The sequence below is a fragment of the Macaca mulatta genome, chromosome 20 (genome assembly GCF_049350105.2).
Source record: "Macaca mulatta isolate MMU2019108-1 chromosome 20, T2T-MMU8v2.0, whole genome shotgun sequence".
Lineage (NCBI taxonomy): Eukaryota > Metazoa > Chordata > Mammalia > Primates > Cercopithecidae > Macaca > Macaca mulatta.
In genome coordinates this window covers 52010742-52037940 of record NC_133425.1, presented here as the reverse complement: position 1 = coordinate 52037940, position 27199 = coordinate 52010742, and the positions used below count along the sequence as shown (strand labels likewise).

General features: G+C 40.8%; 1 protein-coding gene across 7 annotated transcripts; it reads right to left on the bottom strand.

Moving 5' to 3' along the window:
• Positions 1-617: 617 nt before the first annotated feature.
• On the bottom strand, positions 618-27065 carry OGFOD1 (2-oxoglutarate and iron dependent oxygenase domain containing 1). 7 transcript variants are annotated; one of them, XM_077986066.1, is made up of 13 exons: positions 27022-27065; positions 25167-25312; positions 19631-19711; positions 15287-15387; positions 11665-11781; positions 10954-11045; positions 10627-10755; positions 9577-9690; positions 7500-7579; positions 6794-7095; positions 2483-2605; positions 1863-1921; positions 618-1382 (listed from the first exon to the last, which is right to left on the bottom strand). In XM_077986066.1, exons 2-13 carry the CDS (start codon positions 25199-25201, stop codon positions 1221-1223), a joined length of 1395 nt encoding a protein of 464 aa, XP_077842192.1. In that variant the 5' UTR covers positions 25202-25312; positions 27022-27065; the 3' UTR covers positions 618-1220. The 7 variants fall into 7 exon arrangements, 6 of the variants coding, with proteins under 6 accessions (XP_077842192.1, XP_077842191.1, XP_077842193.1 ...); XM_077986065.1 differs by having other exon boundaries at positions 19631-19677; XM_077986067.1 differs by having other exon boundaries at positions 19631-19677; positions 25195-25312.
• Positions 27066-27199: the final 134 nt, after the last annotated feature.

Sequence of the window (27199 nt, the reverse complement as noted above, 5' to 3'; positions counted from 1 at the left end):
GGCAATAAGCAGCCTATCTTCTTTACCAACCAGAAGTTTCTTGGGGCATGTGATGGTAGGCCAGACCCTTTCCAAAGGAGTAATACTACACATTGTCTAAGCCTACACTGTCCTGTGAGAGTCATGGTGGAACAAGGCCACAGGCAGTGGGAGGAAATGTGATGACTCACTGTGTCAGAATTCTAAGGCCCAGCATGATCAGGATGTAAGGCTCTGTAATTTTCTAAACCAGCATGATTGAGAAGAACAAAATCTGCAATCATTTTTTTTTCCCTTCTTTTTTTTGAGGCAGAGTTTCACTCTTGTTGCCCAGGCTGGAGTGTAATGGCACAATCTTGGCTCACTGCAACCTCTGCCTCCTGGGTTCAAGCAATTCTCCTGCCCCAGTCTTCTGAGTCGCTGGCATTACAGGAATGTGCCACCAACCCCAGCTAATTTTGTATTTTTAGTAGAGACGGGATTTCTTCATGTTGGTCAGGCTGGTCTTGAACTCCCGACCTCAGGTGATCCGCCTGCCTTGGCCTCCCAAAGTGCTGGGATCACAGGCATGAGCCACCATGCCTGGCTGCAATAACTTACGAGTTTTTCTAAAAAAACCGAAACGCTGGAAACATGGATGAATCATAAAGACTTTATGCTAAGTGAAACCAGTTACAAAAGGACAAATACTGAATGATTCCACTTATATGAGAAATATGAGTAGTGAAGTTGATGACAGAGACAAAAAGTATGGCTGTTGCTAGGGGAAGGGGGGTGGGGAGTTATTGTTCAATGGGCACAGAATTTGGGAAGATGGAAAAGTTCTGGTGATGGATGATGGTGATGGCTGGACAAGGGGAATGTACTTAATCCACTGAATTGCATATTTAAAAATGGGTAAGCTGGTCAATTTTATGTTATAAATATTTTACCTCAATAAAAAAAAAGATTGAAGTTAAAAATTCACTGAAGAAGCCAATATGGAAAAAGAAGGACTCAATGTTTTAAAAAAGCCAACTTTTTTTTTTTTTTTTTTTTTTTAAATCAAGAGATAAGTATGTAGCTCCAAGCTCAAGGTCTTGGTTGAGGACAGTCATTATGAGTCCTAGTAAAAGACAACCAGTTTTAAGAACACTGTCAGGCAAGCTACCATGTAGCTCTCCTTGACTCCATGCTTAGCTCTTCCAGACTTCCCAGTACTGACGAAGGGTCACATTTTTGTTCAGCTTTGTCCAGTGCTGTCATTCATAATATATGAATGAAAAGTCCCAGAAACCTGTTCTGTTTGGGAAGGTTTTCTTTTGTTCCAGGCTTCGGTGGTTAATATGCTTGACAAATTTCAGAGTCTCTCTATCTCTGTAGACCAATGCCAAAGAATTGTTTTCTGGATTCACTGTTAGCAGCTGAAAAAGAAAAATACAATGACACATCAGAACATAGAACTTATTCTCAACTCTTGGATGATTAATCATGGAACAGATGGTTTCCATACCAAGCACTTAATCTGGGGATAGAGGGGTCCTCTGAATGAACCTTTACTAGGGGTGGCTGTCAAGCCATTTTCCAACAAGCCCTATTCCAGCATATAACTAGAAAGGTACTTACCTATTATATTTATTTCTTATACATTGTAAGATTTGTGGCAATGCACAAGGCTCTTAATTTGGAATTTCTCAGGAGGGTAAAATAAATACTTACTGAGTATCCTTTAGCATCTTTATTCCATGTTGAGTATTTTCTACTAGAAATTAGAACCATTGCCTGGCAGACCAACAGATTTATTAGCTAAAGATATTGGTAAAAGGTCATAAAAATTGGGTCTTTGAAAAATGAAAGCATTCTGAATAACTAAAAAGGATAGTTTGCTATCAGAAGAAACTTACCTCTTCATCTTCACCTTTGGCAATGTAAGAAGTAAAACCACCATATTCTGGCTCCCAGCCTTACAAGAGAAAAACAAATAGCATTCAGAAAGCCCTCATTGCAAGAGTTGCATCATCTGTTTAAATCACTGACCCCATGCTGCTTAACAGTGGGCAATCTGGGAGTTCAGCAGTAACTGGTTCTATGACTTATGAGCTTGAACTTATTATCATCTAGTTTGTCATGGATTCCCTTCCCCTAAATGCCTAATTTCCTGAGACAGTTGAACTGAAATGCAGACTTATTTCAAAAAACTTTGAATAAGAAAATTAAGAGAGAATTAAATGCTAAATATTTTCCCAGAAAGGCAATTACATAAAATCTATAGATCTGGGAGCACACTTAAGGGAAAATTATGGCATGGTCCATCTCCCCATTCCCTAGTCACAGATATAAATCCTATTTTGAACTGGGAGACTGGAACTCATGACCCCTAAAATCCCTTCGACTTTGAGATCCCGTGATCTGAGATTCTGAACTAGGCAAATTACTTATGAATTGGTTCAGCTGGAAAGGGTCCCTCAGAAGAGACTGCCCCTCCTATGGGGAATAATTCACTGCTTGCTTTCCACTCTCTTACCTTCACAGCCACAGTAGAGAATTAAGTCTAGGGCAAATTCAGCCTTGCTATGGTCATGAATTAAAGTGTAGTGACCAGTCTTCCAACGCCTCAGTTCCCCTTGGCATGTGGGGACACTTGATTCTAAGAAGGAAGAAAAAAGAAGGATGAGCAATTTTAAAAAATAACCTTGATAGAACTGTTAGATTGTAAGGGAATGATAATTAGGAATGATACAGCAATACGGGGAAACCATTCCTTTCAAACCTTTGATTGAAGTGCTATTCTACCAATCCAGCCTTATAAAAGATTGTCAGAAATTACCAGCTCTATTTTGGGGTAAAAAAGTTGAATTTTGGGCTGGGCACGGTGGCTTATGTCTGTAATCCCAGCACTTTGGGAGGCCGAGGCAGGCGGATCACCTGAGGTCAGAAGTTCGAGACCAGCCTGACCAACATGGAGAAAACCTGACTCTACTACAAATATAAAATTAGCCAGGCGTGGTGGTGCATGCCTGTAATCCCAGCTACCCGGGAGGCTAAGGCAGGAGGATTGCTTGAACCCAGGAGGCTGAGGTTGTGGTGAGCTGAAATTGTGCCATTGCACTCCAGCCTGGGCAACAAGAGCAAAACTCCATCTCACAAAAAAAAAAAAAGTTGAAGTTTGATTTCTCTCTATAATAATAAATTTCAGATGGAAAAGAAGTCTAGTTGCAAAAAATATATATATATATAAAAACCATGATTATTATTTTATCTAACCTTAGCGATTTCTCAGCATGTTATTACCTAAAGTAGAAACCAGGAAAGGCAAAGATAGACCTGATTACTAAAATATTTTATAAAATTTAAACCATGCTGAACAAAATTAAAAAATAAACTATTACAACCTGTTAAACAGAAGGTTAATACTCCTCTGAGGCAGGCAGATCACCTGAGGTCAGGAGTTCAAGACCAGCCTGGCCAATATGGCAAAACCCCGTTTCTACTAAAAAATACGAAAATAATAGCTGGGCATGGTGGCGTGTGCCTGTAATCCCAGCTACTTAGGAGGCTGAGGCATAAGAATCGCTTGAACCTGGGAAGCAGAGGTTGCAGTGAGCTGGTATCACGCCACTGTACTCCAGCCTGGGTGACAGAGCAAGATTCTACCTCAGAAAAAAAAAAAGGTTAATACTCCTATATGTAACTTTTTTTTTTTTAATAACTGATAAAATGACAAAAATCCCAAAGGAAAATACACTGAGGTAATGACAGGCAACTCATGAAAAAAAATCAAGTAACCAAAAAAGGGAAAAATATACAACCATGCACCATTAGTCAATGATAGGCAAATGCCATTTTCACCTAAAGAATAAGCAAGTTGGAAAAGAAAATACAAGTTTGCTAGGAAGAATGAAATCATCATCATGTACAATGCTGGTGAGAGTGCAGACTGACACAAGTTTTGGGGAGGGCAATTTGGCAACTGCCTTAAAATTTTGAGCAGTCTTTGATGTATCACCATACTTCTGAGAAGCATTCTGAAGACACAATGGTTGCATCGTTTGTTATGACAGTGAAGAACTGGAAAAAATCTAAATGCTCAACACAGGACTGGTTAAGGTCATCTGATCCAATAGATTGCAGGCATTAAAAATTATACTAGAGAACAGTGTTTTTCAAAACTTTCAGTTGTGGCATACATTCTTGAAATAAAATCTAGAAATGCTATGTTGGAAAGCAGATACATGTAAAACTGCTTTGGTGGGCAGGGCGTGGTGGCTCACTCCTGTAATCCCAGCACTTTGGGAGGCCAGGAGATTGAGACCATTCTGGTTAACATGGTGAAACCCCACCTCTACTAAAAATACAAAAAATCAGCTGGGCGTGGTGGTACACACCTATAGTCCCAGCTACTCGGGAGGCTGAGGCAGAATTGCTTGAACCTGGAAGGCGGAGGTTGCAGTGAGCCGAGATCACACCACTGCACTCCAGCCTGGCTGTTGCAAGACTCCATCTCAAACAAACAAACAAACAAAAATCCAAAAAACTGCTTTGGTGGAAGGGTTTCCTAAGTGAGGAGGGTGTATAAACCTGTTCTATCGTTATAAAGGATGTAAAAGGATGAGAAAGAGGTTTATGAACTATTATGTGGAAAAAAGATTACAGAACAATATATATGTTCTGTTTATTATATTAAAATCATATCATTAATATCATTATATCAATAATCATTATTTATTACATTAAAAATACATGTGTAAAAATATACCCCCCATATGTGCATACATGTATATGTCTACATAGCAAAAAAAAAAAAAACAGTGAAAGGATATATTCCAAATGCTAATATAGCCACTTATAGATGATTATTTTCCTTTTGCTTGTTTTCTAAACATTCTGAAATTGACGTGTTAGTTTTTTAAAAACATCTTAAAGTTATCAGGTCTGTAATGTTATCTCACTAGATGTGCCCCATCTATGCCAATGTTTAGCACTGCTATCATATGCCCAGCAATTTGATAGTTTTTGCCAAGATTTATAGCTTCTATTCAAGATGGTAAACTTTGTAATCAGTGACGTTTCTCATTCACTTTTGTATTCCCTACTCTGCTTTGGCCCAAGGCCTCTTGTATACAGTAGATGCTCAACAATGGAATAAAGCATCTTTTGGCTGCCCATATAGATTTTATCCTAAGTTGCAGGTTCCCATAAAAATGAAACCAAAAAAGGAATAGAGCTGGACAAGTTTTGGCCAGGTGTGATGGCTCACGCTCATAATCCCTGCACTTTGGCAGGACAAGATGGGAGGATTACTTGAGTCTAGGGGTTCGAGACCAGTCTGGGCAACATGGCAAGATCCCATCTTTACAAAAAAAAAAAAAAAAAAAAATCAAGAAAATTAGCTGGGTGTGGTGGCACATGCCTGTGATCCCAGCTACCTGGGATTACTGAGGCAGGAGGATCGCTTTAGCCCAGGTCAAGGCTGCAGTGAGCTGTGACTGCGCCACTGCACTCCAGCCTGGGTGACAGTGCAAGACCCTGTCTCAAAAAACAAAACAAAATCAAACAGAAGTGGATAAAGTTTTTAAAAAATCCCTTTGAGACTAAGACTCCATGGATACTGAGTCTGGTTCCTCTTAGGGTCTGGGCATAAATGCCAGTATCAATTAACACGGAAAACTAATCTTTCAAAGAAAGGCTACCTTGTGTATTAAAATAGCACAGAAAAAGCCACCTGGGTCTGGTTTTTCTAAATATCTGCAGTGGCCAAAGTGACTGGTCAGTCGGTTTTGGAAGGCCACAGAATGAGTTATGTTGCTTTCAGTTAGCATCTCAAACCACTGATTTTGTTTCCCCAAGTATCCACCCCTTGTCTTTGCTCTCCTAACTGCACAGGGTTTTCAAGAAATCTGAGTGGAAGCAGGGAATGGTAAACTGGGTGACAGATATTCTCATCTGACATAGTAATAAGTGCTGAAACATCTAAGCTGAATTTGTCGCTACTTGGTTAATGGTGCCAGTATTTTCACAGGAGTGTTACCTCTTAAATTTCTTGTATTTCTCTCTTCTCCATATTGGTTGCAGATGATTAAACTTCTACTTGTAATAATTTCCTTCTACTTGTTTGTCCAAATTCAAGCAAGTTTTCTTAGGCTGTTACATTCAGATCTGAGTTTAAATGGCACTCCTCAGAGAGGCTTTTCTAGATCACCTATTTAAGAGGCTACTCAGTCATTTCTTTTTCTTTTCTTTCGTTCTTTTTTTTTTTTTTTTTTTTTTTTTGAGTTGTAGTCTCTGTTGCTCAGGCTGGAGTGCAATGGTGCAATCTCGACTCACTGCAATCTCCTCCTCCCCGGTTCAAGTGATTCTTCCACCGCAGCCTCCTGAGTAGCTTGGATTACAGGCGTTCACCACTATGCCTGGCTAATTTTTTTTTTTTTTGTATTTTTAGTAGAGACGGGGTTTTGCCATGTTGGTCAGGCTGGTCTCGAACTCCTGGCCTCAGGTGATCCGCCTGCCTCGGCCTCCTAAAGTGCTGGGATTATAGGCGTGAGCCACGGTGCCCGGCCTACTCAGTCATTTCTTGTCATATAACCCTATTACAATGTTTTGCATAGCACTTATCATTACTTGACGTTTTCTTGTTGTTTGTATATATATTTAATCTCTGTCTTCTTCTACCAGAATGTAAGCTCCCAAAGACCACAGACCTTGTCTGTTTTGTTCTTCAGCTCCCGAAATAGGGCTTAGGGCACAGTAGATGCTCAGTAAATGTTTGTTGAATGAATACATGTTTGAATGGTGAATGGTTAATGGTAAGTGAGGACAAATCCTAACAACAGCTTACCTTTCTTTGTTTCATTTTCCTCTGGCTCTGGGTCTGTCTGGTCATTGTTCTGTTGGCTGTTGTTGCTGATGGCTGTCTGATTATTCTCTGGCTCAGGAGGACTATGGCTAGTCCCTTCTTCAGTGCTATCAGCGGCTTCTTCCTCTTTTTTGTCATTCATCTCTTCTTCCGAAGGGGCCAAGAAATGAAGCTTCAGGCCTGTGAAGTTGGAGAGCAGCAAGAATAGTGCCTCAGAGCGAAATAACTTCATGCACTCCTTCAATATCTCAGGAAGCTTACTCTCCTCAGCTTTCTCATAAAACCTGAAAAACAGCAATGTCAAGTTGTTCAGCAGAGCCACAGATGTAAAATGACTCATGGGATAAAAGCTGATCATTAGCTTTGTACCTCTCTTCCTAAATCTTGGCACAGCTTACTAAAGCACAAGTTATTACAATAGTGAGATTTTCTTAGGATTTGGTTAGGACATCCTGCTACTGGATGTCCCTGAGAACAAAACATCATTAGGGCAAGTGTCCTATTATTGGGTGTGAGCTTTGGTGCATGATTGTATATTTTTTCCTGTTGGTTATTTGACTTTCTTTCATGAATTGCCTGTCATCACCTCAGTGTATTTTTCCTTTAGGCTTTTTGTCATTTTACTAGTTATAAAAAAAAGTTATAGGTGCTGAATGTAGAAGCAAATATCTCAGATGACGGGTTCTACCTTTTGTTAGGGGGACCTCGGCTACTCCATTCCACATCTCCATGCTCCAAGGCCTCACAGACTTTTGCGAATTTCTCAGGCTAGAAAATGAGCAGATAAAGCAGCAGTCAGCAGATCTCCCTATTACCCCACACTGGTTTGGCAGGTACAGCAGCTCTGCCAAACACCAATCTGGCTAATTCCTAAAAGGCGCAGTTGATTGTCATTCCTTTCTTTTCTTTTCTTTTTTTTTTTTTTTTGAGACAGAGTTTCGCTCTTGTTGCCCAGGCTGGAGGGCAATGGCGTGATCTCGGCCCACCACAACCTCCACCTCCTGGGTTCACGCGATTCTCCTGCCTCAGCCTCCCAAGTAGCTGGGATTACAGGCATGCACCACCACGCCTGGCTAATTTTATATTTTTAGTAGAGATGGGGTTTCTCCATGTTGGTCAGGCTGGTCTCGAACTCCCGACCCTCAGGTGATCCATCGCCTTTGGATTCCCAAAGTGTTGGGAGTTGGCCAGAGCCACTGCGCCTGGCCGACTCTCACTCCTTTCATACAAGATCCCCTACTCCTGCTGTGGTAAAGCCAGGGTGAAGACTGGATACATCATCGGCTTGCTTTAGTCAAGAGATCTGAGTGCCACTGTGGCTCATTCTCTTAAGTAGTTATATACCTTACGTCAATCTGCTCAACCTCCCAAACTGCTGCGTTTATAAAATGAGGATCATAATACAGACCATAATACAATTCACAAGATGTTGTGAGGATAAAAAAATTAAACTGCATTACAATCAAGGTCATTACCATGACAATCTCTGTATAACAATTCAGATTCTCTAGGCCCCTAATTTAATAACCATTTTAAATTCAGAAAGTTAAGTACGACACAAGGAAGCTGGTTAATCTATTAAAATATTCTCCACAAGAGGCTTTCCATTTATTTGTTTAATGCAGTTTCCCAAGCAGTCCTATCCGTTATAAATGTGTGAAAAAGGAAAGATCCCATAGCATGGTTTAGGTAAACTCAATTGAATAGGGTATTCAGTTTATTTACTATAATACTTCTCAAAATCTTAATATGCTAATGTCAGCTATAAAATTCCTAGAGAGAGACAGGATGTAGAGTCTCTCAACCTTTTTTCTTGGAGGAATAGCTCTTGGGACCATGGTTCCATGGGACCCACTGTAAAGTGCCATGCCAGCAAAAGTTATCTTATTGGCCTTCACAACAACTCTGTGAGAAAGACAAGGCAGGTATGAATCCCAGTTTAACTGAAGACAAAATAAATACCCAGAGTGATTTAGTGATCTGCCCAGGTTAGTAAAACCAGAGCCAGGGCATGAGAATAGGTCTTCTGATTTCTTTTCTTTTTTTTTCTTTTGAGACGGAGTCTTGCTCCATCACCCAGGCTGGAGTGCAATGGCACAATCTCAGCTCACTGCAACCTCTGCCTCCTAGGTTCAAGTGATTCTCCTGTCTCAGTGTTCTGAGTAGCTGGGATTACAGGTACATGCCACCATGCCCGGCTAATTTTTTTTTTTTTTTTTTAGTAGAGATGGGGTATCACAATGTTGGCCAGGCTGGTCTTAAACTCCTGACCTCAGATGATCTGCCCACCTCGGGTTTACAGCGTGAGTCACTGCGCCCAGCCAGTCTTCTGATTTCTAATCTCTTTCTACTATAACAAGCTGCCTCATCACTGTCAAACGTTCATCAACAGATATTGCTCTATTAGTAATCTATTTTTAAAAGTAATAAGAAGCACCATATTAGATGAATAGAAAGGTAACTACACACAACTCCTTTTCAGGGTAGAAGCTTGTGTGTGTGTGTGTGTGTGTGTGTGTGTGTGTGTGTGTGTTTAAGACTCTAGAGAACTGAGGAATACCCAAGGGATTCTTAACCCACTAAGCACACCGCTGATACTGTTAGTGTTATCATCATTTCTGTATTTCATTTGAAGACGGGAATGACATAAACATTCTAATCAGGAACAAAACAAAAACTCCCCAGTGATGCCTATGCACCCATTCAGGAAGCAAAACTGCATGCCAAACAAAATATTCAGAACAACATACGCTAAGCCTACCTACCTTAAGAAACTCCTTCAGGAGAATTTCAGAACTTTCTTCAAACTCTTCTTGAATTTGAACTTGGTAATCCATGTCCAGATAAGTAGGGTTGATCCAATCATACAAAATCTCATGCTTATGAAAAGGCAGCAGATGCAAAATGTGAGTTAATAATTCCTATTGCTTTTGCTCTTACATCATTTCACACTAATAAAATACATGCAAATCCTCACTTCATAAGTTTCTCCTATTAAAGTACTGGGAAACTCTGCTTGAGAAAGACACTATCAGGCCGGGCGCGGTGGCTCAAGCCTGGAATCCCAGCACTTTGGGAGGCCGAGACGGGCGGATCACGAGGTCAGGAGATCGAGACCATCCCGGCTAACACGGTGAAATCCCGTCTCTACTAAAAAATACAAAAAACTAGCCGGGCGAAGTGGCGGGTACCTGTAGTCCCAGCTACTCGGGAGGCTGAGGCAGGAGAATGGCTTGTACCCAAGAGGAGGAGCTTGCAGTGAGCTGAGATCCGGCCACTGCACTCCAGCCTGGGTGACAGAGCAAGACTCCGTCTCAAAAAAAAAAAAAAAAAAAAAAAAAAGAAAGACACTATCAAAAGTTTACTTAAGAAAAGTGGAGGCCCGGTGCGGTGGCTCACACCTGTAATCCCAGCACGTTGGGAGGCCAAGGTGGGTGGATCATTTGAGGTCAGGAGTTCGAGATCAGCCTGGCCAACATGGTGAAACCCTGTTTCTACTAAAAATACGAAAATTAGCCAGGCATGGTGGTGGGCGCCTGTAATCCCAGCTACTCAGGAGGTTGAGGCAGGAGAATCGCTTGAACCTAGGAGGTGGAGGTTATAGTGAGCCAAGATCGCACCACTGTACTCCAGCCTGGGCAATGGAGCAAGACTCTGTCTCAAAAAAAAAAAAAAAAAAAGAAAAAAAGAGAAGTGGAAAGGGACGGGGCAAGCTCAAGGTACAGTTTCATTAAAAGGAACAGCTAATTTTAAAATCGGAGAAACAAATGATATGCTATAACTCCTAAGGTAAGGATATCAGCAATTCTTCTTACATCTTGTGGGATATGAGGGCTCCGAGGTATGGGGGGTTCAAAGTAGTTGGGAGGCCTAGTCAACGATGGACCATGAAACCAGCCACTTATAGACAAACGTGACTTTTCTTCAGACAGGACTTCAGACACCTGAAAGGACAAGCCCAGGAGCACATCAACACGAAGAATAAGGGGGATTACTGCCAATGCACATTAATTTCAGGGTCCTCCATGTTAAGCATTAAAACAACATCGGATAACAAGTCTAACAGGAAGCTGTCATGTTTGGATAATGGGTGATTAAAAAGCATAATCCTTGGTACTCTATTTGTGGCTTACAATCTTTACCTGGTGAAAGGACACAGGAGATACTTCAAAGAAAATCAGTTTGTTCCACGAAGGGATAAGAGACTTGACAATCTGCTTCGGCTGAAAGTGTTCTGCACCAGGAGAGAACACATCCATAAATGTGGTTCATTACCATTAACCACCTCCAGGCTGCCTCATTTTACTCTTGACAATTTCCAAACTTCTGAGGGCATCTTGATGTGCCCTTCAGACCCTGAAATACTGCCCTTTCCATCTGTTTCACTCATACTTGCAAGTCTGACTACGTGGCATCTGTTCTTACTACACCATCCATCTATTATTGAGAAGGGCTGGAATAAGTTCTCAAAGTTTCCTGGAGTCAACTTCTGGTGCTAGACATTCAAAAAAACCTTGACTTTCTGTCAAATGGACTGGTCCTGGCAGATTCATAGCCACAAGCAGCTTTGTATGTACTCTACCCTTCCACAATCAGTATTCAGAAGCTCAGTCTGACTGTTTCTCATCTTAAATGGATTCTAATTGATCTCTGGAGTCATTTTCAAATCTAACTTAAAGAGGTGGTTGTCAGGGCTGGCATTTATTCCCCTTGAGGTAGTCACTATAATAAATAGCTTCCACTTCCTTTGAGGAGTACAGACATTGTAGATAAGAACATGATACTGAATCAACTCAGCTTTAACTCAGAAGTGGCCACTGGTGGTGAAGTGCATGCACTTATACTTATCTTACCATCAATGCTGTACAGGTCCAGGGTACCACCCAGGCTCCTGTCCCAGGGAGGAACCAGGTATAGGATGAAGGCGATCCGGCGCCCTTCCAGCTCATCATCATGGCACAGCAGGGCATCTGCAATAGTTTAATGCACACCTTAGATCCCTGCAGACAGTGACCAGCTGACACCTGACTGTGCATTTAATATCAGTCCATCTGACATTCAACTGTAATGTCCGCTCCAGCTTTAAAGGTCTTCCAGCTTTAAAATGACAATTCTCCTCTTTTATAAGTAAACAAATAAGTCAATACAGAAAATTCTAAAAACTCTAAAGAGCACATAATTAGATAGATCCAGATATAACCATGAACAATATTTTTACATATAATCTTCCAGTATTTTTCCTGCATATATGTATTTACTTTTTTAAAAGAGTAGCATCCAGCAGTGGCTATCTGTGGCCTGCTTTTTAAATTACATGGCAAGTATCTTTCCCTGTCAATATACACACTTGGCATCACTTTTAATGGCTGTAGTTATTCCACTATATGGATTATGAACTTACCTCCTTCCCCCCTTTAATAGATTTCCTATTGTTAATTAAGTTGTTTCTGTTTCTTAGCTATTATAAAGACTAATTTAATGAACATTATTGTACATGGATCTTTTGCACTTGTTCCCATTAATTTCATGAGGGAAACTTCTAAAAGCCATGTCGTGGGGCTAGCAAGATAGGCATCTGTGCAGGCTGAGAGGGAGGGAAGGCTATGGTGAACTGCAACCAATTACACGTGGAGGAATTGTTGCAATAAATGAATAAATACATTGAAGATAATGGGAGCCAGGTTTTTCACTGCTCAAGAATGGAGTTACAAATATGGAAATGCAGAAATCTAGAATGAATCCTGTGGTGTTCAATTGGAACTTGAAGAATCGACGTGAATTCAGTTTCCTATATCTATAGTTTTATAGATCTGTATATAGAAATATAGGCCGGGCATGCTGGTGGCTCACGCCTGTGATCCCAGCACTTTGGGAGGCCAAGGCAGGTGGATCATCTGAGGTCAGGGGTTGGAGACCAGCTTGGCCAACATGGCAAAACCCCATCTCTACTAAAAATGCAAAAATTAGCAGGGCATGGTAGTACATGCCTGCAATCCCAGCTACTCAGGAGGCTGAGGTAGGAGAATCGCTTGAACCCGGGAGGCAGAGGTTGCAGTGAGCCAAGATCACACCACTGTATTCCAGCCTGGGCAACAGAGCGAGACCCAGTCTAAAAAAAAAAAAAAAAAAAGAAATACACTCCAAATGTAAATGTATGTGTGTGCATCCATGTGTGTATGTACATGCATACAGATATTCACCACTTCTTCACACTGAAAGGGTCTGGGAGCAGTGACACCCTAATAGCAAAGACACTTAAGAGTCCAGATCTTGATTGTTAAGTATCATTCTTCACTAAAAAGAACCAGGATTCTTTGGAAGAATGGCCAACTCCAGGTCATTCTAGGACCTTGGCATGGAAAATCTTGTTTTGCAGAAAGTAAGAAAAAAAAAAAAAAGAATGATGGGGACATAGCAAAAGGACACAGAAGTCAGTTTGAAGGGGTTCTCCTTGATAAATCAGGGACAGTATGAGCATCAATATAATGACAGTAACTGATAACATGCTCATTACACAAATAGCAATCCATAAATCCATACCAATATAAACAAATGAATGAATAAATATATCAGGAGAAATGTCTTCTCTAGAGTGGAATGACAATAAATGTAGAGAAATTATTGTTATAAAATCACCATCTGGCAACCTTCATGGTAATAATTTAGCAAGAAACATCAGAGAATGCTAAAATAAGCAAATCAAAATTTGATGAGAAATGGGATATTTACATAATCTTAAAGTATCTCCCCACAAAATACATACCGATAGAGAAAAAGAACAGTGGAAAAACCTGATGTCAGCCACCACGTTAATCAAGTGATCACAGTTAATATCACTAATCATGTGACACACTGAAACCATGCACCACCTGATACAGTGAGAACACAGTATCAATTGTGTAATCCTGCCAAAAACATATGGCCTGAATCTAATCATGAGAAAACACCAGACAATCCCAAACCGAGGAAAGTTTTCCAAAATAACTCATCTGTAAGTCTTCTAAAGCATAAAGATCATGAAAGTCCAGGAAAGATGGAAGGGCTGTTCTAGATTGAGGGACGCTGGAGAGACAATATTATAACTAAATGCAACATGCAATCCTGGACTGGGTCTTTTTGCTATAAAGGACCAAATAATGAAGCCTGCATGGAGCCTGGGGATTAGATAATCCATTGATGTTGAATAAGGCATCAACATTAATTTCCTGATTCTGATGGTTTATGATTATCATGTAGGAGAATGTCCTTGTAGAAATTACTGAAGTATTCAGGGGTCATAGAACATCATGCCAACAACTTACTCTCAAGTAAAACAGGAAAAAATAAATTATTTGTACTATGCTTGCCACTTTTCTGCAAGTCTGAAATTACTTCAAAGTAAAAAAAAAAAAAAAAAAGATACTGGCTGGGTATGGTGGCTCACACATGTAATCCCAGTACTTTGGGAGGGCAAGGCAGGTGGATCACTTGAGGTCAGGAGTTCAAGACCAGCCTAGTCAACTGGTAGAACTCCCATCTCTACTAAAAATACAAAAATTAGCCAGGCGTTGTGGCATATGCCTGTAATCCCAGCTACGTAGGAGGCTGAGGCAGGAGAATCACTTGAACCCGGGAGGTGGAGGATGCAGTGGGCTGAGATCGTGCCACTGTACTTCAGCCTGGGTGACAGAGGGAGACTCTGTCTCAAAACAAACCAACAAACGAAAAAAACAAAAAACAAAACAAAAAAGAAAACATGGCAGTAAATGAAGATATCCTATGATCCTATGTATCACCAAGTCATCCTCTAAAAGTTGTGAGCCATCTATACTTCCAGGACAGTGTATGAGAGCACACTCAAATGATTATTTTATTTAGTAAAATTTAAAAAAGAAAAAAACCTTTTCCTTCTGGGTGAAAAACCAAGCTTGTATCCAAAAAAAAAAAAAAAAAAAAACATTTATATGCTCAGAAAGGGAAATGGAAGGATGCACCCCAAACTGGTGACAATGGGTACCTCTGAAGAGAAGAGGGAGCAGGGAGAAGGTGAAGAAGGCTATCATGGTTTTACACTATATACCTACAATATTGATTTTTTTTTTCCTTTAAGAATGCTTTCACTTATTGCCTTCAAAATAAAAAAGAGAAGGGAAAATAGCATTGAAGGAGATGGTTGTTCCTTAGGAAGTCTAAGAATAGAGTTTATATATCACTCTGAATTTCTTGATATTTTATGTACAGTTGGTGTGTATGTATGTCATGGGGATTTTGCTGAAAATATGGTCAGTAGCTTTCATCATATTCTGAAAGACAACCACTGCTTATGCCTTCCAATAAGGTAGGTATTTCTGTCTATGAACTGGGTCTTTATCAGGAAGATCCGGATGCTTTGCAGGGACATTCAGTTGAATGTTTTGGTGCACAGATACCATCTCTCCATTCATGTTGAATTAAAGCCTTTAAATCTTATAGACACCAGGTCTTTATCTTCCTTACCGGTGAATTCATATTTAGCACAGGACATGTCAATGGTTGATTCCAGGTCAATTTTAGAAATATCAGAAAGCCAGGACCGGAAATCTTCAAACAGAATTTTCCTAGAAATGTAAACAAAAGATAATTTGTTATGCCACAGTGTGGGATCTAGGCCACAACGATTTGGATCTAGGCCACAACTTTTCTTTCCTGGAGATCACATTGTATTCAAGAGATCCATTCTCAGATCACATCTGAGACATTCTGAGAAATGTTTCTCAGTTCAAATTTGCATAGTTTAAGTCTAATGTTCCCAGAAAAATAAATGTAAATCTCTATCTACATTGTTTTTGTTAGTTTTTGTTCTAATGGTTCATGTTTTCTCAGTATTTTCTTTCTCCTAAATTTAAAGTATGCCCTATCAAGGCAGCAGTTTGGCCTTTGTCATAACAACCCATCACACCAATGTTCTAGTCCAAGTTACTGGTTTTCAGACAAGTTTTTCAGCACTAAAATGGAAAGCTCAACTGTTTATATTTTCTTTTCTTTCTTCTTCTTTTTTTTTTTTGAGATAGAGTCCTGCTCTGTTGCCCAGGTTGGGGTACAGTGGTATGATCTCGGCTCATTGCAACCTCTGCCTCCTGGGTTCAAGCGATTTTCCTGCCTCAGTCTCCCGAGTAGCTGGGACTACAGGCGTGCACCACCACGCCTGGCTAATTTTTATATTTTTAGTAGAGATGGGGTTTTGCCCATGTTGGCCAGGCTGGTCTCCAACTCCTGACCTCAAGTGATCCGCATGGCTCTGCCTCCGAAAGTGCTGGGATTACAGGCGTGAACCACTGCACCTGGCCTCAACTGTTTTTCTTTACACACTTTACTTCACTTCCAATGCCAAATGTGTGGACTTATCCCCCTACACTGTCCAATTCTCTGACACCAGCTGAGTGTCTTAAAATTCAATTCAATTCTGACACTTTCTACCAGGGGTTAATAAAGGTTAAGGGCTTAGTCCCATGAGACTGCCCCCAGTGTGCCCCCTCCCCCAACCCCACTTCAGATACTGATTACAAGTTCAAGTTGTGACCCATATGCTTCTAACCAAACAGTTATAAACTGGAGGTTCACATTACTGCCTCCTTAGGTTTGATAATTTGCTAGAATAGCTCACAGAACTCAGAATAAGTTTGTTTACTAGATTACCAGTTTATTATAAAAGGATACAACTGAGAAACAGTCAGACAGAAGGGACGTATAGGGTGAGGTATGCGGAAGGGGTGTGGAGTTTCCACACCATGTCCTCCCCAGGTACACCACCCTCCCAGCACTTCCATGGGTTCAGCAATCCTGAACTCCTTTGGTTAGGGTTTTTGATGGAGGCTTCATTACGAAGGAATCATTGATTAGGTGACTGGCTATTGGTGACTGACTCAACCTCCAACCCCTCTTCCCTTGCAGAAGGTCAGAGAGGTCTGTGCCAGGAATAGAGACCAAGACCAAATATACATTTATTATAAATCACAAGCACTAATACTGGTACCACCATTTAATGAACACTTGGGTGGCACTGTTTTAGAAGATTAAAACAACTTTAAATGGCAATAATGATGAGTGTTGAATTAAATGCATAATAATGAGTATAATTTTTCATAGAAGTTCTGATGCTAACAGGATACCAATAGAAAATGGTGAACGCTTCCATTTACCAGCTAAACTGGCTCTCCATGTAGAAATCTCTTAACACAATTTATAACTCACTCAACCAATCAACTTTGAAATTATGAATTATTACTAACCTTGAGGAATTAAAAACATTTTTAAAAGATTTACATTAGTTCAAATTACGCTTACAAAGATACTTAATATTTTTTTGGATCATCCTACTCCAAATGCACATAACTGAAATTCCCATAAAATAGAACTGTCCTGTTTATAACTAAATATCAAATCTCCAGGTTGATCTCTAAGGTTTCATTATGAAATACCTTTTTGTATTATATACTACTCAAACCAAAAAATTCCATTATCAGCTGTGAACAAGCTTAAAGAACATTCCATAAAATAATTGTGCTCAGTCAGTCCATATAACTTTTAAAGGCAGAGTTGCAAATCATATAAAATGGGTCAGGATAGCAAACTGCTGAACCAGGCTTCAGATAATGTGAGTGAGAAGTATTTCTTCAAGTCGTGATACTTTAAGCAACTAATAGTCTTAAATCCTTTACTGGTAACATCAGCTTTCACAAATTCCAGAAAAAGCTCTTCTACTCTACTATGAAAGTGTCACAAGGTCGGGCTTATTTTCTGTCATTGTTAGCATTTGTTAATTGTATTCATGAAGGAACTCACAGAACCCAAGTGGGAAATAAAAAGATCAGCTCTCTGTAATGATTAAGGAGTTGCAGCTTGCTCACCATCTGGCTGTAAGCCTTCGGTGTGGAATGTAACTCAGTCCCACATGAAATGCTTAGCAGAGGGGTGTTGTGAACTAAGGAGATAACGCCTTAATGCATGATAATCTTTCTTTAGGGGGAAAAAAATCTAAGTAAATATGAAACATAATGTGTTACAGTTAACACACAAGCAATACTTCAGGATTTAGAATAAACTGTGCAAGCTGCCTATAATACATGGAAGTATTGCAGAGAAAAAAATATATAATGAGAATAATTTGTATCATATAGATGAAAAACAGCTATTACAAAGCAACATATACTTATTATAGAAACTAGGAAAAAATCCCATGTAAGCAAAAAACTGTTAAAAAAATCTGTATTCCTACTAGCAAGAGTTAAATACTCTATTTTTCCAAATCTTTTACTTTGTACACACAGACACCCAAATGTAGGTGTGTGTATCTCTTTTTAAAATAAGATCGTGTGATGTGAATCCACTGGTCAGAAAAAACAACAAAGCATCAAATTGTGTGTATTATTTTTTTTCTCTTGACAAAAATGTGTTAAGTATCATTATTTTATATATTACTAAGAAAAAAAATGCTGTCAATTAAAGTAGGACACAAAAGTGATTGTGTGAGACACTAGATCCCAGAGGTGTTAAAATGTTAAAAGTTTCTTAGAATTGAGAAAATAGATAACTACCACATTCGTGTGTCAAAACTCGTATGTATCATATTTAATGGTTGTAGAGTTTCCACTTTATGTTTTGTACTATTATGTTTAAATCTCCATGGGCCATAAAATTTGTATATAATTTTTCAATATTATAAACAATATTACAATAAATAATCTTGTATGGAATCTTTGAGCATATCCTTATTTTCTCAGGATAATTCCTTTTTTTTTTTTTTTTTTTTTTGAGATGGAGTCTCGCTGTTGTTGCCCAGGCTGTAGTGCAATGGCTCAGCCCAACCTCTGCCTCCTGGGTTCAAGCAATTCTCCTGCCTCAGCCTCCCGAGTAGCTGGGATTACAGGCGTGTGCCACCATACCCAGCTAATTTTGTTTTTAGTAGAGATGGGGTTTCTCCATGTTGGTCAGGCTGGTCTCGAACTCCCGACCTCAGGTGATCTACCCGCCTCGGCCTCCCAGAGTGCTGGGATTACAGGCGGGAGACACCGCACCCGGCCCTCAGGATAAATTCTTATAAGTGAAATTATTCTACAAAAAGATATGCATACTTGTAAGGGTTCTGATACATCTTTTAAAACCATCTTCTGGCCGGGCGCGGTGGCTCAAGCCTGTAATCCCAGCACTTTGGGAGGCTGAGACAGGTGGATCACGAGGTCAGGAGATCGAGACCATCCTGGCTAACACGGTGAAACCCCGTCGCTACTAAAAAAAAAAAAAAACTAGCTGGGCGAGGTGGCGGGCGCCTGTAGTCCCAGCTGCTCGGGAGGCTGAGGCAGGAGAATGGCATAAACCCGGGAGGCGGAGCCTGCAGTGAGCTGAGATCCGGCCACTGCACTCCAGCCTGGGCGACAGAGCGAGACTCCATCTCAAAAATAAAAAATAAATAAATAAATAAAACCATCTTCTAAGAAAGACTGCAGCAGTGTATAAAGGTATCTATCTATATCTGTCAACACTAGAGTTTTTATTTTTAATACTTACCAACCCAATGTGTGAAAAATGGTATCTCCAGTGTTAACTTCTGTTTCCTTGATTACTAACAAGATTGAGCATTTTATCACTCAGAACTTGGGTCTTGGAATCAGACGGACTTAGGTTTGTATGCTAGCTCCCTTAATTTTAAGCTATGTAAACTCAATTTCTTGGTCTCCTTCCTCCTCTACAAAGTGGGTTAACAATGTCAACAAGAATTATATGACATACACAATATTGTAACATTTAAAGCACTTACTACTCTGCCTGGCACATATTTAGTACCCAACAAATATGATTGTTTACCTTAAAGCAGAGATGTGAGGCTCTCTTCTCTTCTTCAAATCATCAGACTTGATCATGAAAAGAGAGAAAAAAAGGGATTTCCTTCACATAAGAGACACACAAAGGAGAGCTGTTTAGTGAGTGTTCTGGTCCTAGCATTGTCATTAAGAGCCCCGACTCTGAAGCCAGGCTGCTTAGGTTTAATACAGGGCCCTCCATTGGATGGGTCTGTGACTTGCCAAGTTATTACTCTCTGGGTTTATTCATTAAACAAATACTTAAGTTTTTATAGTCTACTTTCTACACCTGTTGAGGGAGATAGACAACAGACACAAAAAGCAGATTAGTATAAAGATGGTGAGAAGTGCCTAAGGGAAAAAAAGAAACCCAGGGAAAGAAGAATGGGGAGTGCTCAGCCTGGAGGGTGGTTTGCAATTATAAATAGGTTGGCCAAGGTAGACTTCAGGGAGGTGAAACAAAGACTTGAAGGAGGCTGGAAAGTGTGGCAAGGGAATATCAAGGCACAAAGCATTCAAGGCCCTGAGCATGAAGCATGCCTGGCCTATTCAAACTATTGCAAGAGCAGAGATGGAGAGGGAGGGCAGTAGTAGATGAGGCCAAAAAGGCAATAGTGGGGCTAGGTGCCGTGGCTCACGCCTGTAATCCCAGGACTTTGGGAGGCCAAGGTGGGTGGGTCAGGACTTTGAGACCAGCCCGACCAACAGGGTGAAACCCCGTCCCTACTAAAAATACAAAAATTAGCTGGGCGTAGTGGCGCATGCCTGTAATCCCAGCTACTCAGGAGGTTGAGGCAGGAGAATCATTTTAACCTGGAGGCGGAAGTTGCAGTGAGCCGAGATCTCGCCATTGCACTCCAGCCTGGGCAACAAGAGCAAAACTCCGTCCAAAAAAAAAAAAAAAGAGTAATAAGGGACTTAAAGCCATTTTAAGTACTTTGGCTTTGACTTAAAGAAATGAGAGGCAGCCGGGCGCGGTGGCTCAAGCCTGTAATCTCAGCACTTTGGGAGGCCGAGACGGGCGGATCACGAGGTCAGGAGATCGAGACCATCCTGGCTAACACGGTGAAACCCCGTCTCTACTAAAAAATACAAAAAGCTAGCCGGGCGAGGTGGCGGGCGCCTGAAGTCCCAGCTACTTGGGAGGCTGAGGCAGGAGAATGGTGTAAACCCAGGAGGCGGAGCTTGCAGTGCACTGAGATCGGCCACTGCACTGCAGCCTAGGCGACAAAGCGAGACTCCGCCTCAAAAACAAAAAAAAGAAAAGAAATGAGAGGCTTCACCTGATGATTCCTGAAGCAAAGAAAAAAAAAAAAAAAAAAAAACCAGAGTCATTGGAGTTTTTGAGAAATAACAATTTTAAAGATAATATCTGCCTAACACATAATAATCCACATAATTTCAATTTCTTGAAAGTGTATAATTCACTGGATTTTAGTATATTCACAATGTTGGGCAATCATCAGCACTTCCTAATTTCAGAACTTTTTAGCACTCCAAAAAGAAACCCTTGTGCCCATTTAGGTAGTCATTCCCTCTTCTCTCCTCCCCTCAGCTCCTGGCAACCACTTACCTATTCTGGACATTACACATAAATGGAATCATATAATACATAGCCTTCTGCATCTGACTTCTTCCACTTAACCTAATGTTTTCAAGGTTCATCCATGTTGTGGTAGTATCAGTATGTCATTCTTTTTAATGGCTGAGTTGTATTCCATTCTATGGGTATGCCACATTTTGTTTATTCATTACTTAAATTGTTTCCACTTTTTGGCAATTATAAAGCTGCTATGAACATTTGTGTACAAGTTTTTATGGGAACACATTTTTAATTATCTTGGGCCCATTTACATTTTAAAAAAATACAATGACTTCAGCGACTGTCTAAGCAGGCAACAGTAGAAGGGAAAATGGTTGATACACTAATAGAATAATCCCTGGGAGACACAGAGAGCTTGAGCCTGGTGTTGGCCTTTGGCAGTGAAAGTAGTAAGAAGTGGGCTTCTCTGGATATACAGTGGCATGTCATTTACACTCTAAGAAATTTGTTGTGAGGTGATTTCACTGTTGTTCCAACATCATAGAGTGCATTTACATAAATCTAGATGGTAGAACTTACTATACACCTAGGCTATATGGTATAGCCTATTGTTTCCAGGCTACAAACAACCTGGCATGTTACTCTACTGAATACCACAGGCAATACAATAGGAAGTATTTGTGTATTTAAACATATCTAAATATAGAAAAGGTACAGTAAAAATAGGTGTTACTTTATGGGACCACTATTGTATCTGTTGTTGACAGAAAATGTCATGTGGCCATTGCCTGTATTTTGAAGGTGGAGATAGCAGAGTTTCATGATGGACTGGATATAAGGTGAGAGAGGAATCAAGCACGACCTCCTTTTTGGCCTGAGCCCCCAGAAAGATCAAGCTGCTATTAACTGTGATGGGGAAAACTGCAGGTGGAGCAGATTTAGAGGGAGAAGACCAGAAGTTTAGTTTTGAACTTAAGTGTCAGAAACTCATTAGATATCCAAGAGGAGGCAAAGCCATGAGACCCACAGAAATCTGTGTACCTAGGGAAGGAGGCCAAGCATTAGGATGCAGAGTACTCTATCATTAAGAAGTCAGGTGGAAGAGGAAAACCTAGCAAAGGAAGCTAACAAGAAATGGCCACTGAGGAAGAAGAGAAACCAAGAGAGCATGGTAACTTGAAAGTAAAGTGAAAAAAATGTCTCCAGGAAGAACAGTGATATAGTAGGTCAAATGCTGCTGATGAGCCAAGGAAGAACTGAAAACTGATTATCGGATTTAGTAACATGGAGGTTATGGGTGACCTTGACAAGTGTAGTTTCAGTGCAGTAGTACAAGCAAAAGCCTGATTAAAATGGGCTTACCAGAGACTGACAGGAGAGGAATTGGACACAGTGCAGACAACTCTTATAAGAAATTCTGCTGTCAAGAGAAGCACAGCAATTGGGTGGTAGCAGAAGGGAAAATTAGGTCAAGAACTTTGTTTTTTCTTATGATAAGAACTAACAGCTTTTTTTCTTTTTGTTATGTTGAAGGGAATGATCCAGAGAAAAAGAAAAACTAATGTAGTTTCCTCAACTGTGAAACAGGTATAGTAATGGGATTGTTTTGAGGATTTAATGAATAAATATAAAGCACTTAGCATGGCATAAATTATGCACTCAATAATGCTTGCTTTAAAAAATACAGAATATTGGGCAACTCCTAATGACAGAGTTGGTTGTGGGAGTTGGAAGATGTCAGAGACCCAATTATCAAGTCAATTCATACCACAAGCAAAGAAAAGGGCATGGATGAGGATTAAAGGGGCAGGAGAATGAAACCAGGTTTTACATCTACTGTCAGGGTGAAGAGTTCCTGTCTAACAGAGATTAACAGTAAAAATTATTCATAGTAGTTTCACCAAACTTCCAAAGTAATGGCAGCTCCTTTTTTTTTCAATCACCCAAGGCTCTTTTTATTATTTTGCCTTTTATCTTCCAGTTTTTGTTTCTTTTTTTTTTTTTTGGAGGTGGAGTCTCACTTTGTCACCCAGGCTGGAGTGCAGTGGCGCGATCTCAGCTCACTGCAACCTCCACCGCCCGGGTTCAAGCGATTCTCCTGCCTCAGCCTCCTGAGTAGCTGGGATTACAGGTGCATGCCACCACACCCTGTATTTTTTGTATTTTTAGTAGAGATGGGGTTTCTTCATGTTGGTCAGGCTGGTCTCGAACTCCCAACCTCAGGTGATCCACCTGCCTCGGCCTCCCAAAGTGCTGGGATTACAGGCGTGAGTCACTGTACTGGGCCCTCTTCCAGTATTTTTAATCTTCCAAATTGCATTAAGTAAAAACTATTTTGATGTTTCAATTTTAGTAATCAGATGCATATGGCCCTAAATCAACAAGAGGCCAAGTGTGTGATAATTACGATAGCAGGCAACTGTGGTTTTGTGCAACCTTACCATGGAAAGCAGTTTAGTTTTCAGCTTTCTGAATTATTAAGAGTCATATCTTTCATGTATTTATCCTGGTTAATTCAGTCATGTGTATAAGGCCCAAAGACAGAAAGATCTGGGGAAGGTCAGGATATATCCATCTGACCAATCAGCTCTAGCATAGAAGAATAAGAGAGAGAAATTCGTTACTTACTCTCTTATCCCAGATAAAATAAAATGGGAAAATGCAAAAAAAAAAAAAAAAAAAAAAAATCTTCACCTTTTCATTTGTCTTTTTTTTTCTTTTTTTTCCCAACTTGAAGCACAGATGTCCCTGAGGTTTACAAAGGATTTCTAAGAGTGACATCCTCCATGCACTGAAAGATATACCCCCAAACTGGGGAAACCAATGACCTGTATTTCTATACCTAGACTAGGCTGTGTCTTCCAGGGTAGAAAAACCAACCTTAAAAAAAAAACAAAAAAGAGATCGTCTTTTCTGCCCAATTAAACTGTCCACCAAAAAAAAAAAAAAAAAAAAAAAAGAATATTAACTCTTTGCCCTACTGCAATGTAGACCATACTGTAATATAGCAAGCCACCTGAAACAAAAACATGAACTCAAAAGTTTATTTTATTTCAAGATGGAATTTTGCTCTTGTTGCCTAGGCTGGAGTGCAATGATGTGATCTCGGCTCACTACAACCTCCACCTCCCGGGTTCAAGCAATTCTCCTGCCTCAGCCTCCCAAGTAGCTGGGATTAAAGGTGTGTGCCACCACACCCAGAAAATTTTTGTATTTTTAGTAGAGACAGGGTTTCACCATGTTGGCCAGCCTGGTCTCGAACTCCTGACCTCAGGTGATCTACCCGCCTTGGCCTCTCAAAAGTTCTGGGATTACAGGCATGCACCACTGCACCCAGCCCGAACTCAAAATCTTAAATGGCAATTGTCTCCCAACGTACAACTCTCTTCATCATCATACCACTTACCCACATGTACTTAATCCCTTTGTTTATACATATTCACTCATCGGCTTAATTTGTTTCTTCACTATCTCTATCACCATCACCTTCACCCCTATTATCACTTCTGGCCTGAGCAACTGGAAAGATCAAGTTGCTATTAACTGTGATGGGGAAACTGCAGGTGGAGCAAATTTAGAGAAGACCAGGAGTTTAGTTTTGGACTCAAGAGTCAGACACTTACTAGACATCCAAGAGGAGGCAAGGCCATGAGACCCATAGAAATCTGTGTACCTGGGGAAGACATTATCACTTTCCCCATGCTGCAGATGAGGAAACTGAGAAGTCTTTGAGAGTACAGAGCCTGCACTTAAAACACTAGATTTTGAAGTCTTACAGGACAGGCACTGTCTAAGGCTTCCATATAATAATTACAGCACTTAACATATAGTTAACATTCAGTAAGCTTGGTTAAATGAAGGCATGCTCTTAACAATGTCAATGCAAGGACCCTTCAAGGCAAACCCATCCTAAAACCTCAAGGCAAAAGGTATTGAATGATTTCAGAGACAGTGAATTTCTGAGCTGGAAGAGTTAATGTGGCAGGGGAATAAATACCTGCTGGAACTTATATAAATCATTATACTTCTCATGGAAGTCCAAGTTCATCAGTTCCTTCTGAAGCCCTTCCAAGAAGTCTTGGCTTTGGATGAAGTTTGAGATCACGCAGTGAAGAAAAGGGTCCATGTCCATGACAATGACTTCTGTTGGAAGGAAAATATTATCTATGGCTTTTTTCCTTTTGTATTTTTGACCCCCAAGTAACACAGCACCGCTAATACGAAAGGGGATGGTCATGAATTTTGGGGAACCTAATACTTAAAGTCTAAGATTTGGGGAAAATATCATAAGCTCTGACCTTTCTTCTTTACCCATGAAATACTACTTTTTAAATATACTATGGTTACAACACAGTCCTTGAGATGAGTGATGGGTGATGTCACTAAATCAAGGTTCCTACTCTTTTTTAAAAATGTGTTTCAATGATTACATATTGAATTGAATGTATTTTAGATTCTTAATTCATTTCCCTCAAACTTTGGGTAGCATGTTAAATGAGAGTAGCAATACTGGCCAACAGTTTCCCTGCTTTTTCTTTTCCTAAGTTATTGTCAGAGGCATTTACTACCTACTGTACTTAAAAAAAAAAAAAAAAAAAAAATTCAGGTCAATTCAGGCATAACCGCCTCTAATTCCTTGATTTCTACCCCAACATTTACCCACTGCTTCCAGCTGGCTAGATCCCCATCCTGTAATCATCAGCACCACCTACCATGTCCCAGGCCCATTATCTCATTTAATCTTTTCAACAGCTCTGAGGGAGACATTATCACTCTCTCCATCCTACAGATGTAGAAACTGAGAGAACAGAGCCTGCACTTTAACACTACGCCATCGTTTTCTATAGGCATCCAGCCTACCCAGGACTCACCTCTTCAAAGCACTTGACAACGAAAGAGAAATTACGGCAAACTCTAGAAGGGGATGCCTGGCGCATGAAGCAGAGCTCTGAACACATAAGGTGATATTTAAAACTGAGGCTGGAATCGTTCAACGTAGGCTCCTTTCCTTGGTCAACGCGCGTTTATTTTCATACAACATGGAGTCAAACTACAGGCGCGTAGAGACGAGTACACTAGGGAGCCGAGCTGGCAGCTCGCCACAAATGCCCTGGCTAGACTCTCCTGGGACAGCCGAGCAACGCCCTTGCAGGAGAAATGACATCAGCTACTCCCGTATTTGTCCAGATGTGTATTGGGCCTTACTCAGGGAAACATTTACTGAAGCTTGCAAGCATTAGTGTATTGCTCCCATTCACAGACTTTCTGACGTAAATACTATGAACTATCCCATTTTACTCAGGAAGCAACTGAAGTTCAATAAGGTTAATTCCATTGCCCGGCGACGCGCAATCAGGGGAGAGGATTCTAACTCAGTAATCTGTGACTCCAGAATGCAACTATCACTTGCATACCCTCTGCTTCCCAAAACTCTCCGGCCTCCATTTCTCCCTTTTCTCACATTTCTAAATTCAAACCGAATTTGGAGTGAAAGGGAGCAGCAGCCGAGGCAGGAGGATACAAGGTGGTCAAAGTCCTCCAAGAGCGTCTTCCCTGGCGGCCCCGCTACCCAGGGCTGCGCGCGAGTCCCAGGGCTTTTTCAGAGGTCCCCAGATCCCCGCGTGGCGGCCCCTCCCTGAGAGCACCCGGTTACCGTGACTGAACGGCGTCCTGCGGCTCCAGGCCTCAGCCACCTGCTTTTTCAAGGTTTCTTCCATAACAGCGTCCGAAAACTCCGCCATCACCTCCTTCTTTCCCTTTTTTCCCACCCGGGCTGGGCCAGGCTCCGCTGGCCGCTTCCCATTCATCTCCTCCCAAGGTACAGAACCACGCCACACTGATCAAGACGCTACTTTCCTGAGGGGACTACAATTCCCGGCATGCCTCCTTTACTGTGTTTCCAATGGGAATCACCAAAGCAAGAGGAGGCGGAACCTATACCCGGTTTACCAATGGGAGCTCCAGCTATTGCAGCCATCCCACCAGCTATTGGCCCAATGGCGCTCGGTCTGGCAGGCCACCTCCTCTCTA

Bases quoted from the DNA above. Each gene is read 5' to 3' on its own strand.
- OGFOD1 (XM_028841321.2), bottom strand. From the start codon at position 26,976: ATGAATGGGAAGCGGCCAGCGGAGCCTGGCCCAGCCCGGGTGGGAAAA. The intron at 15,388-19,630 runs GTAAACAATCAT...TTACATTTCTAG, and splicing joins CCTCACATCTCTGCTTTAAG to GAAAATTCTGTTTGAAGATT. The intron at 11,782-15,286 runs GTAAGGAAGATA...AAACTATTGCAG, and splicing joins TGCTAAATATGAATTCACCG to ATGCCCTGCTGTGCCATGAT.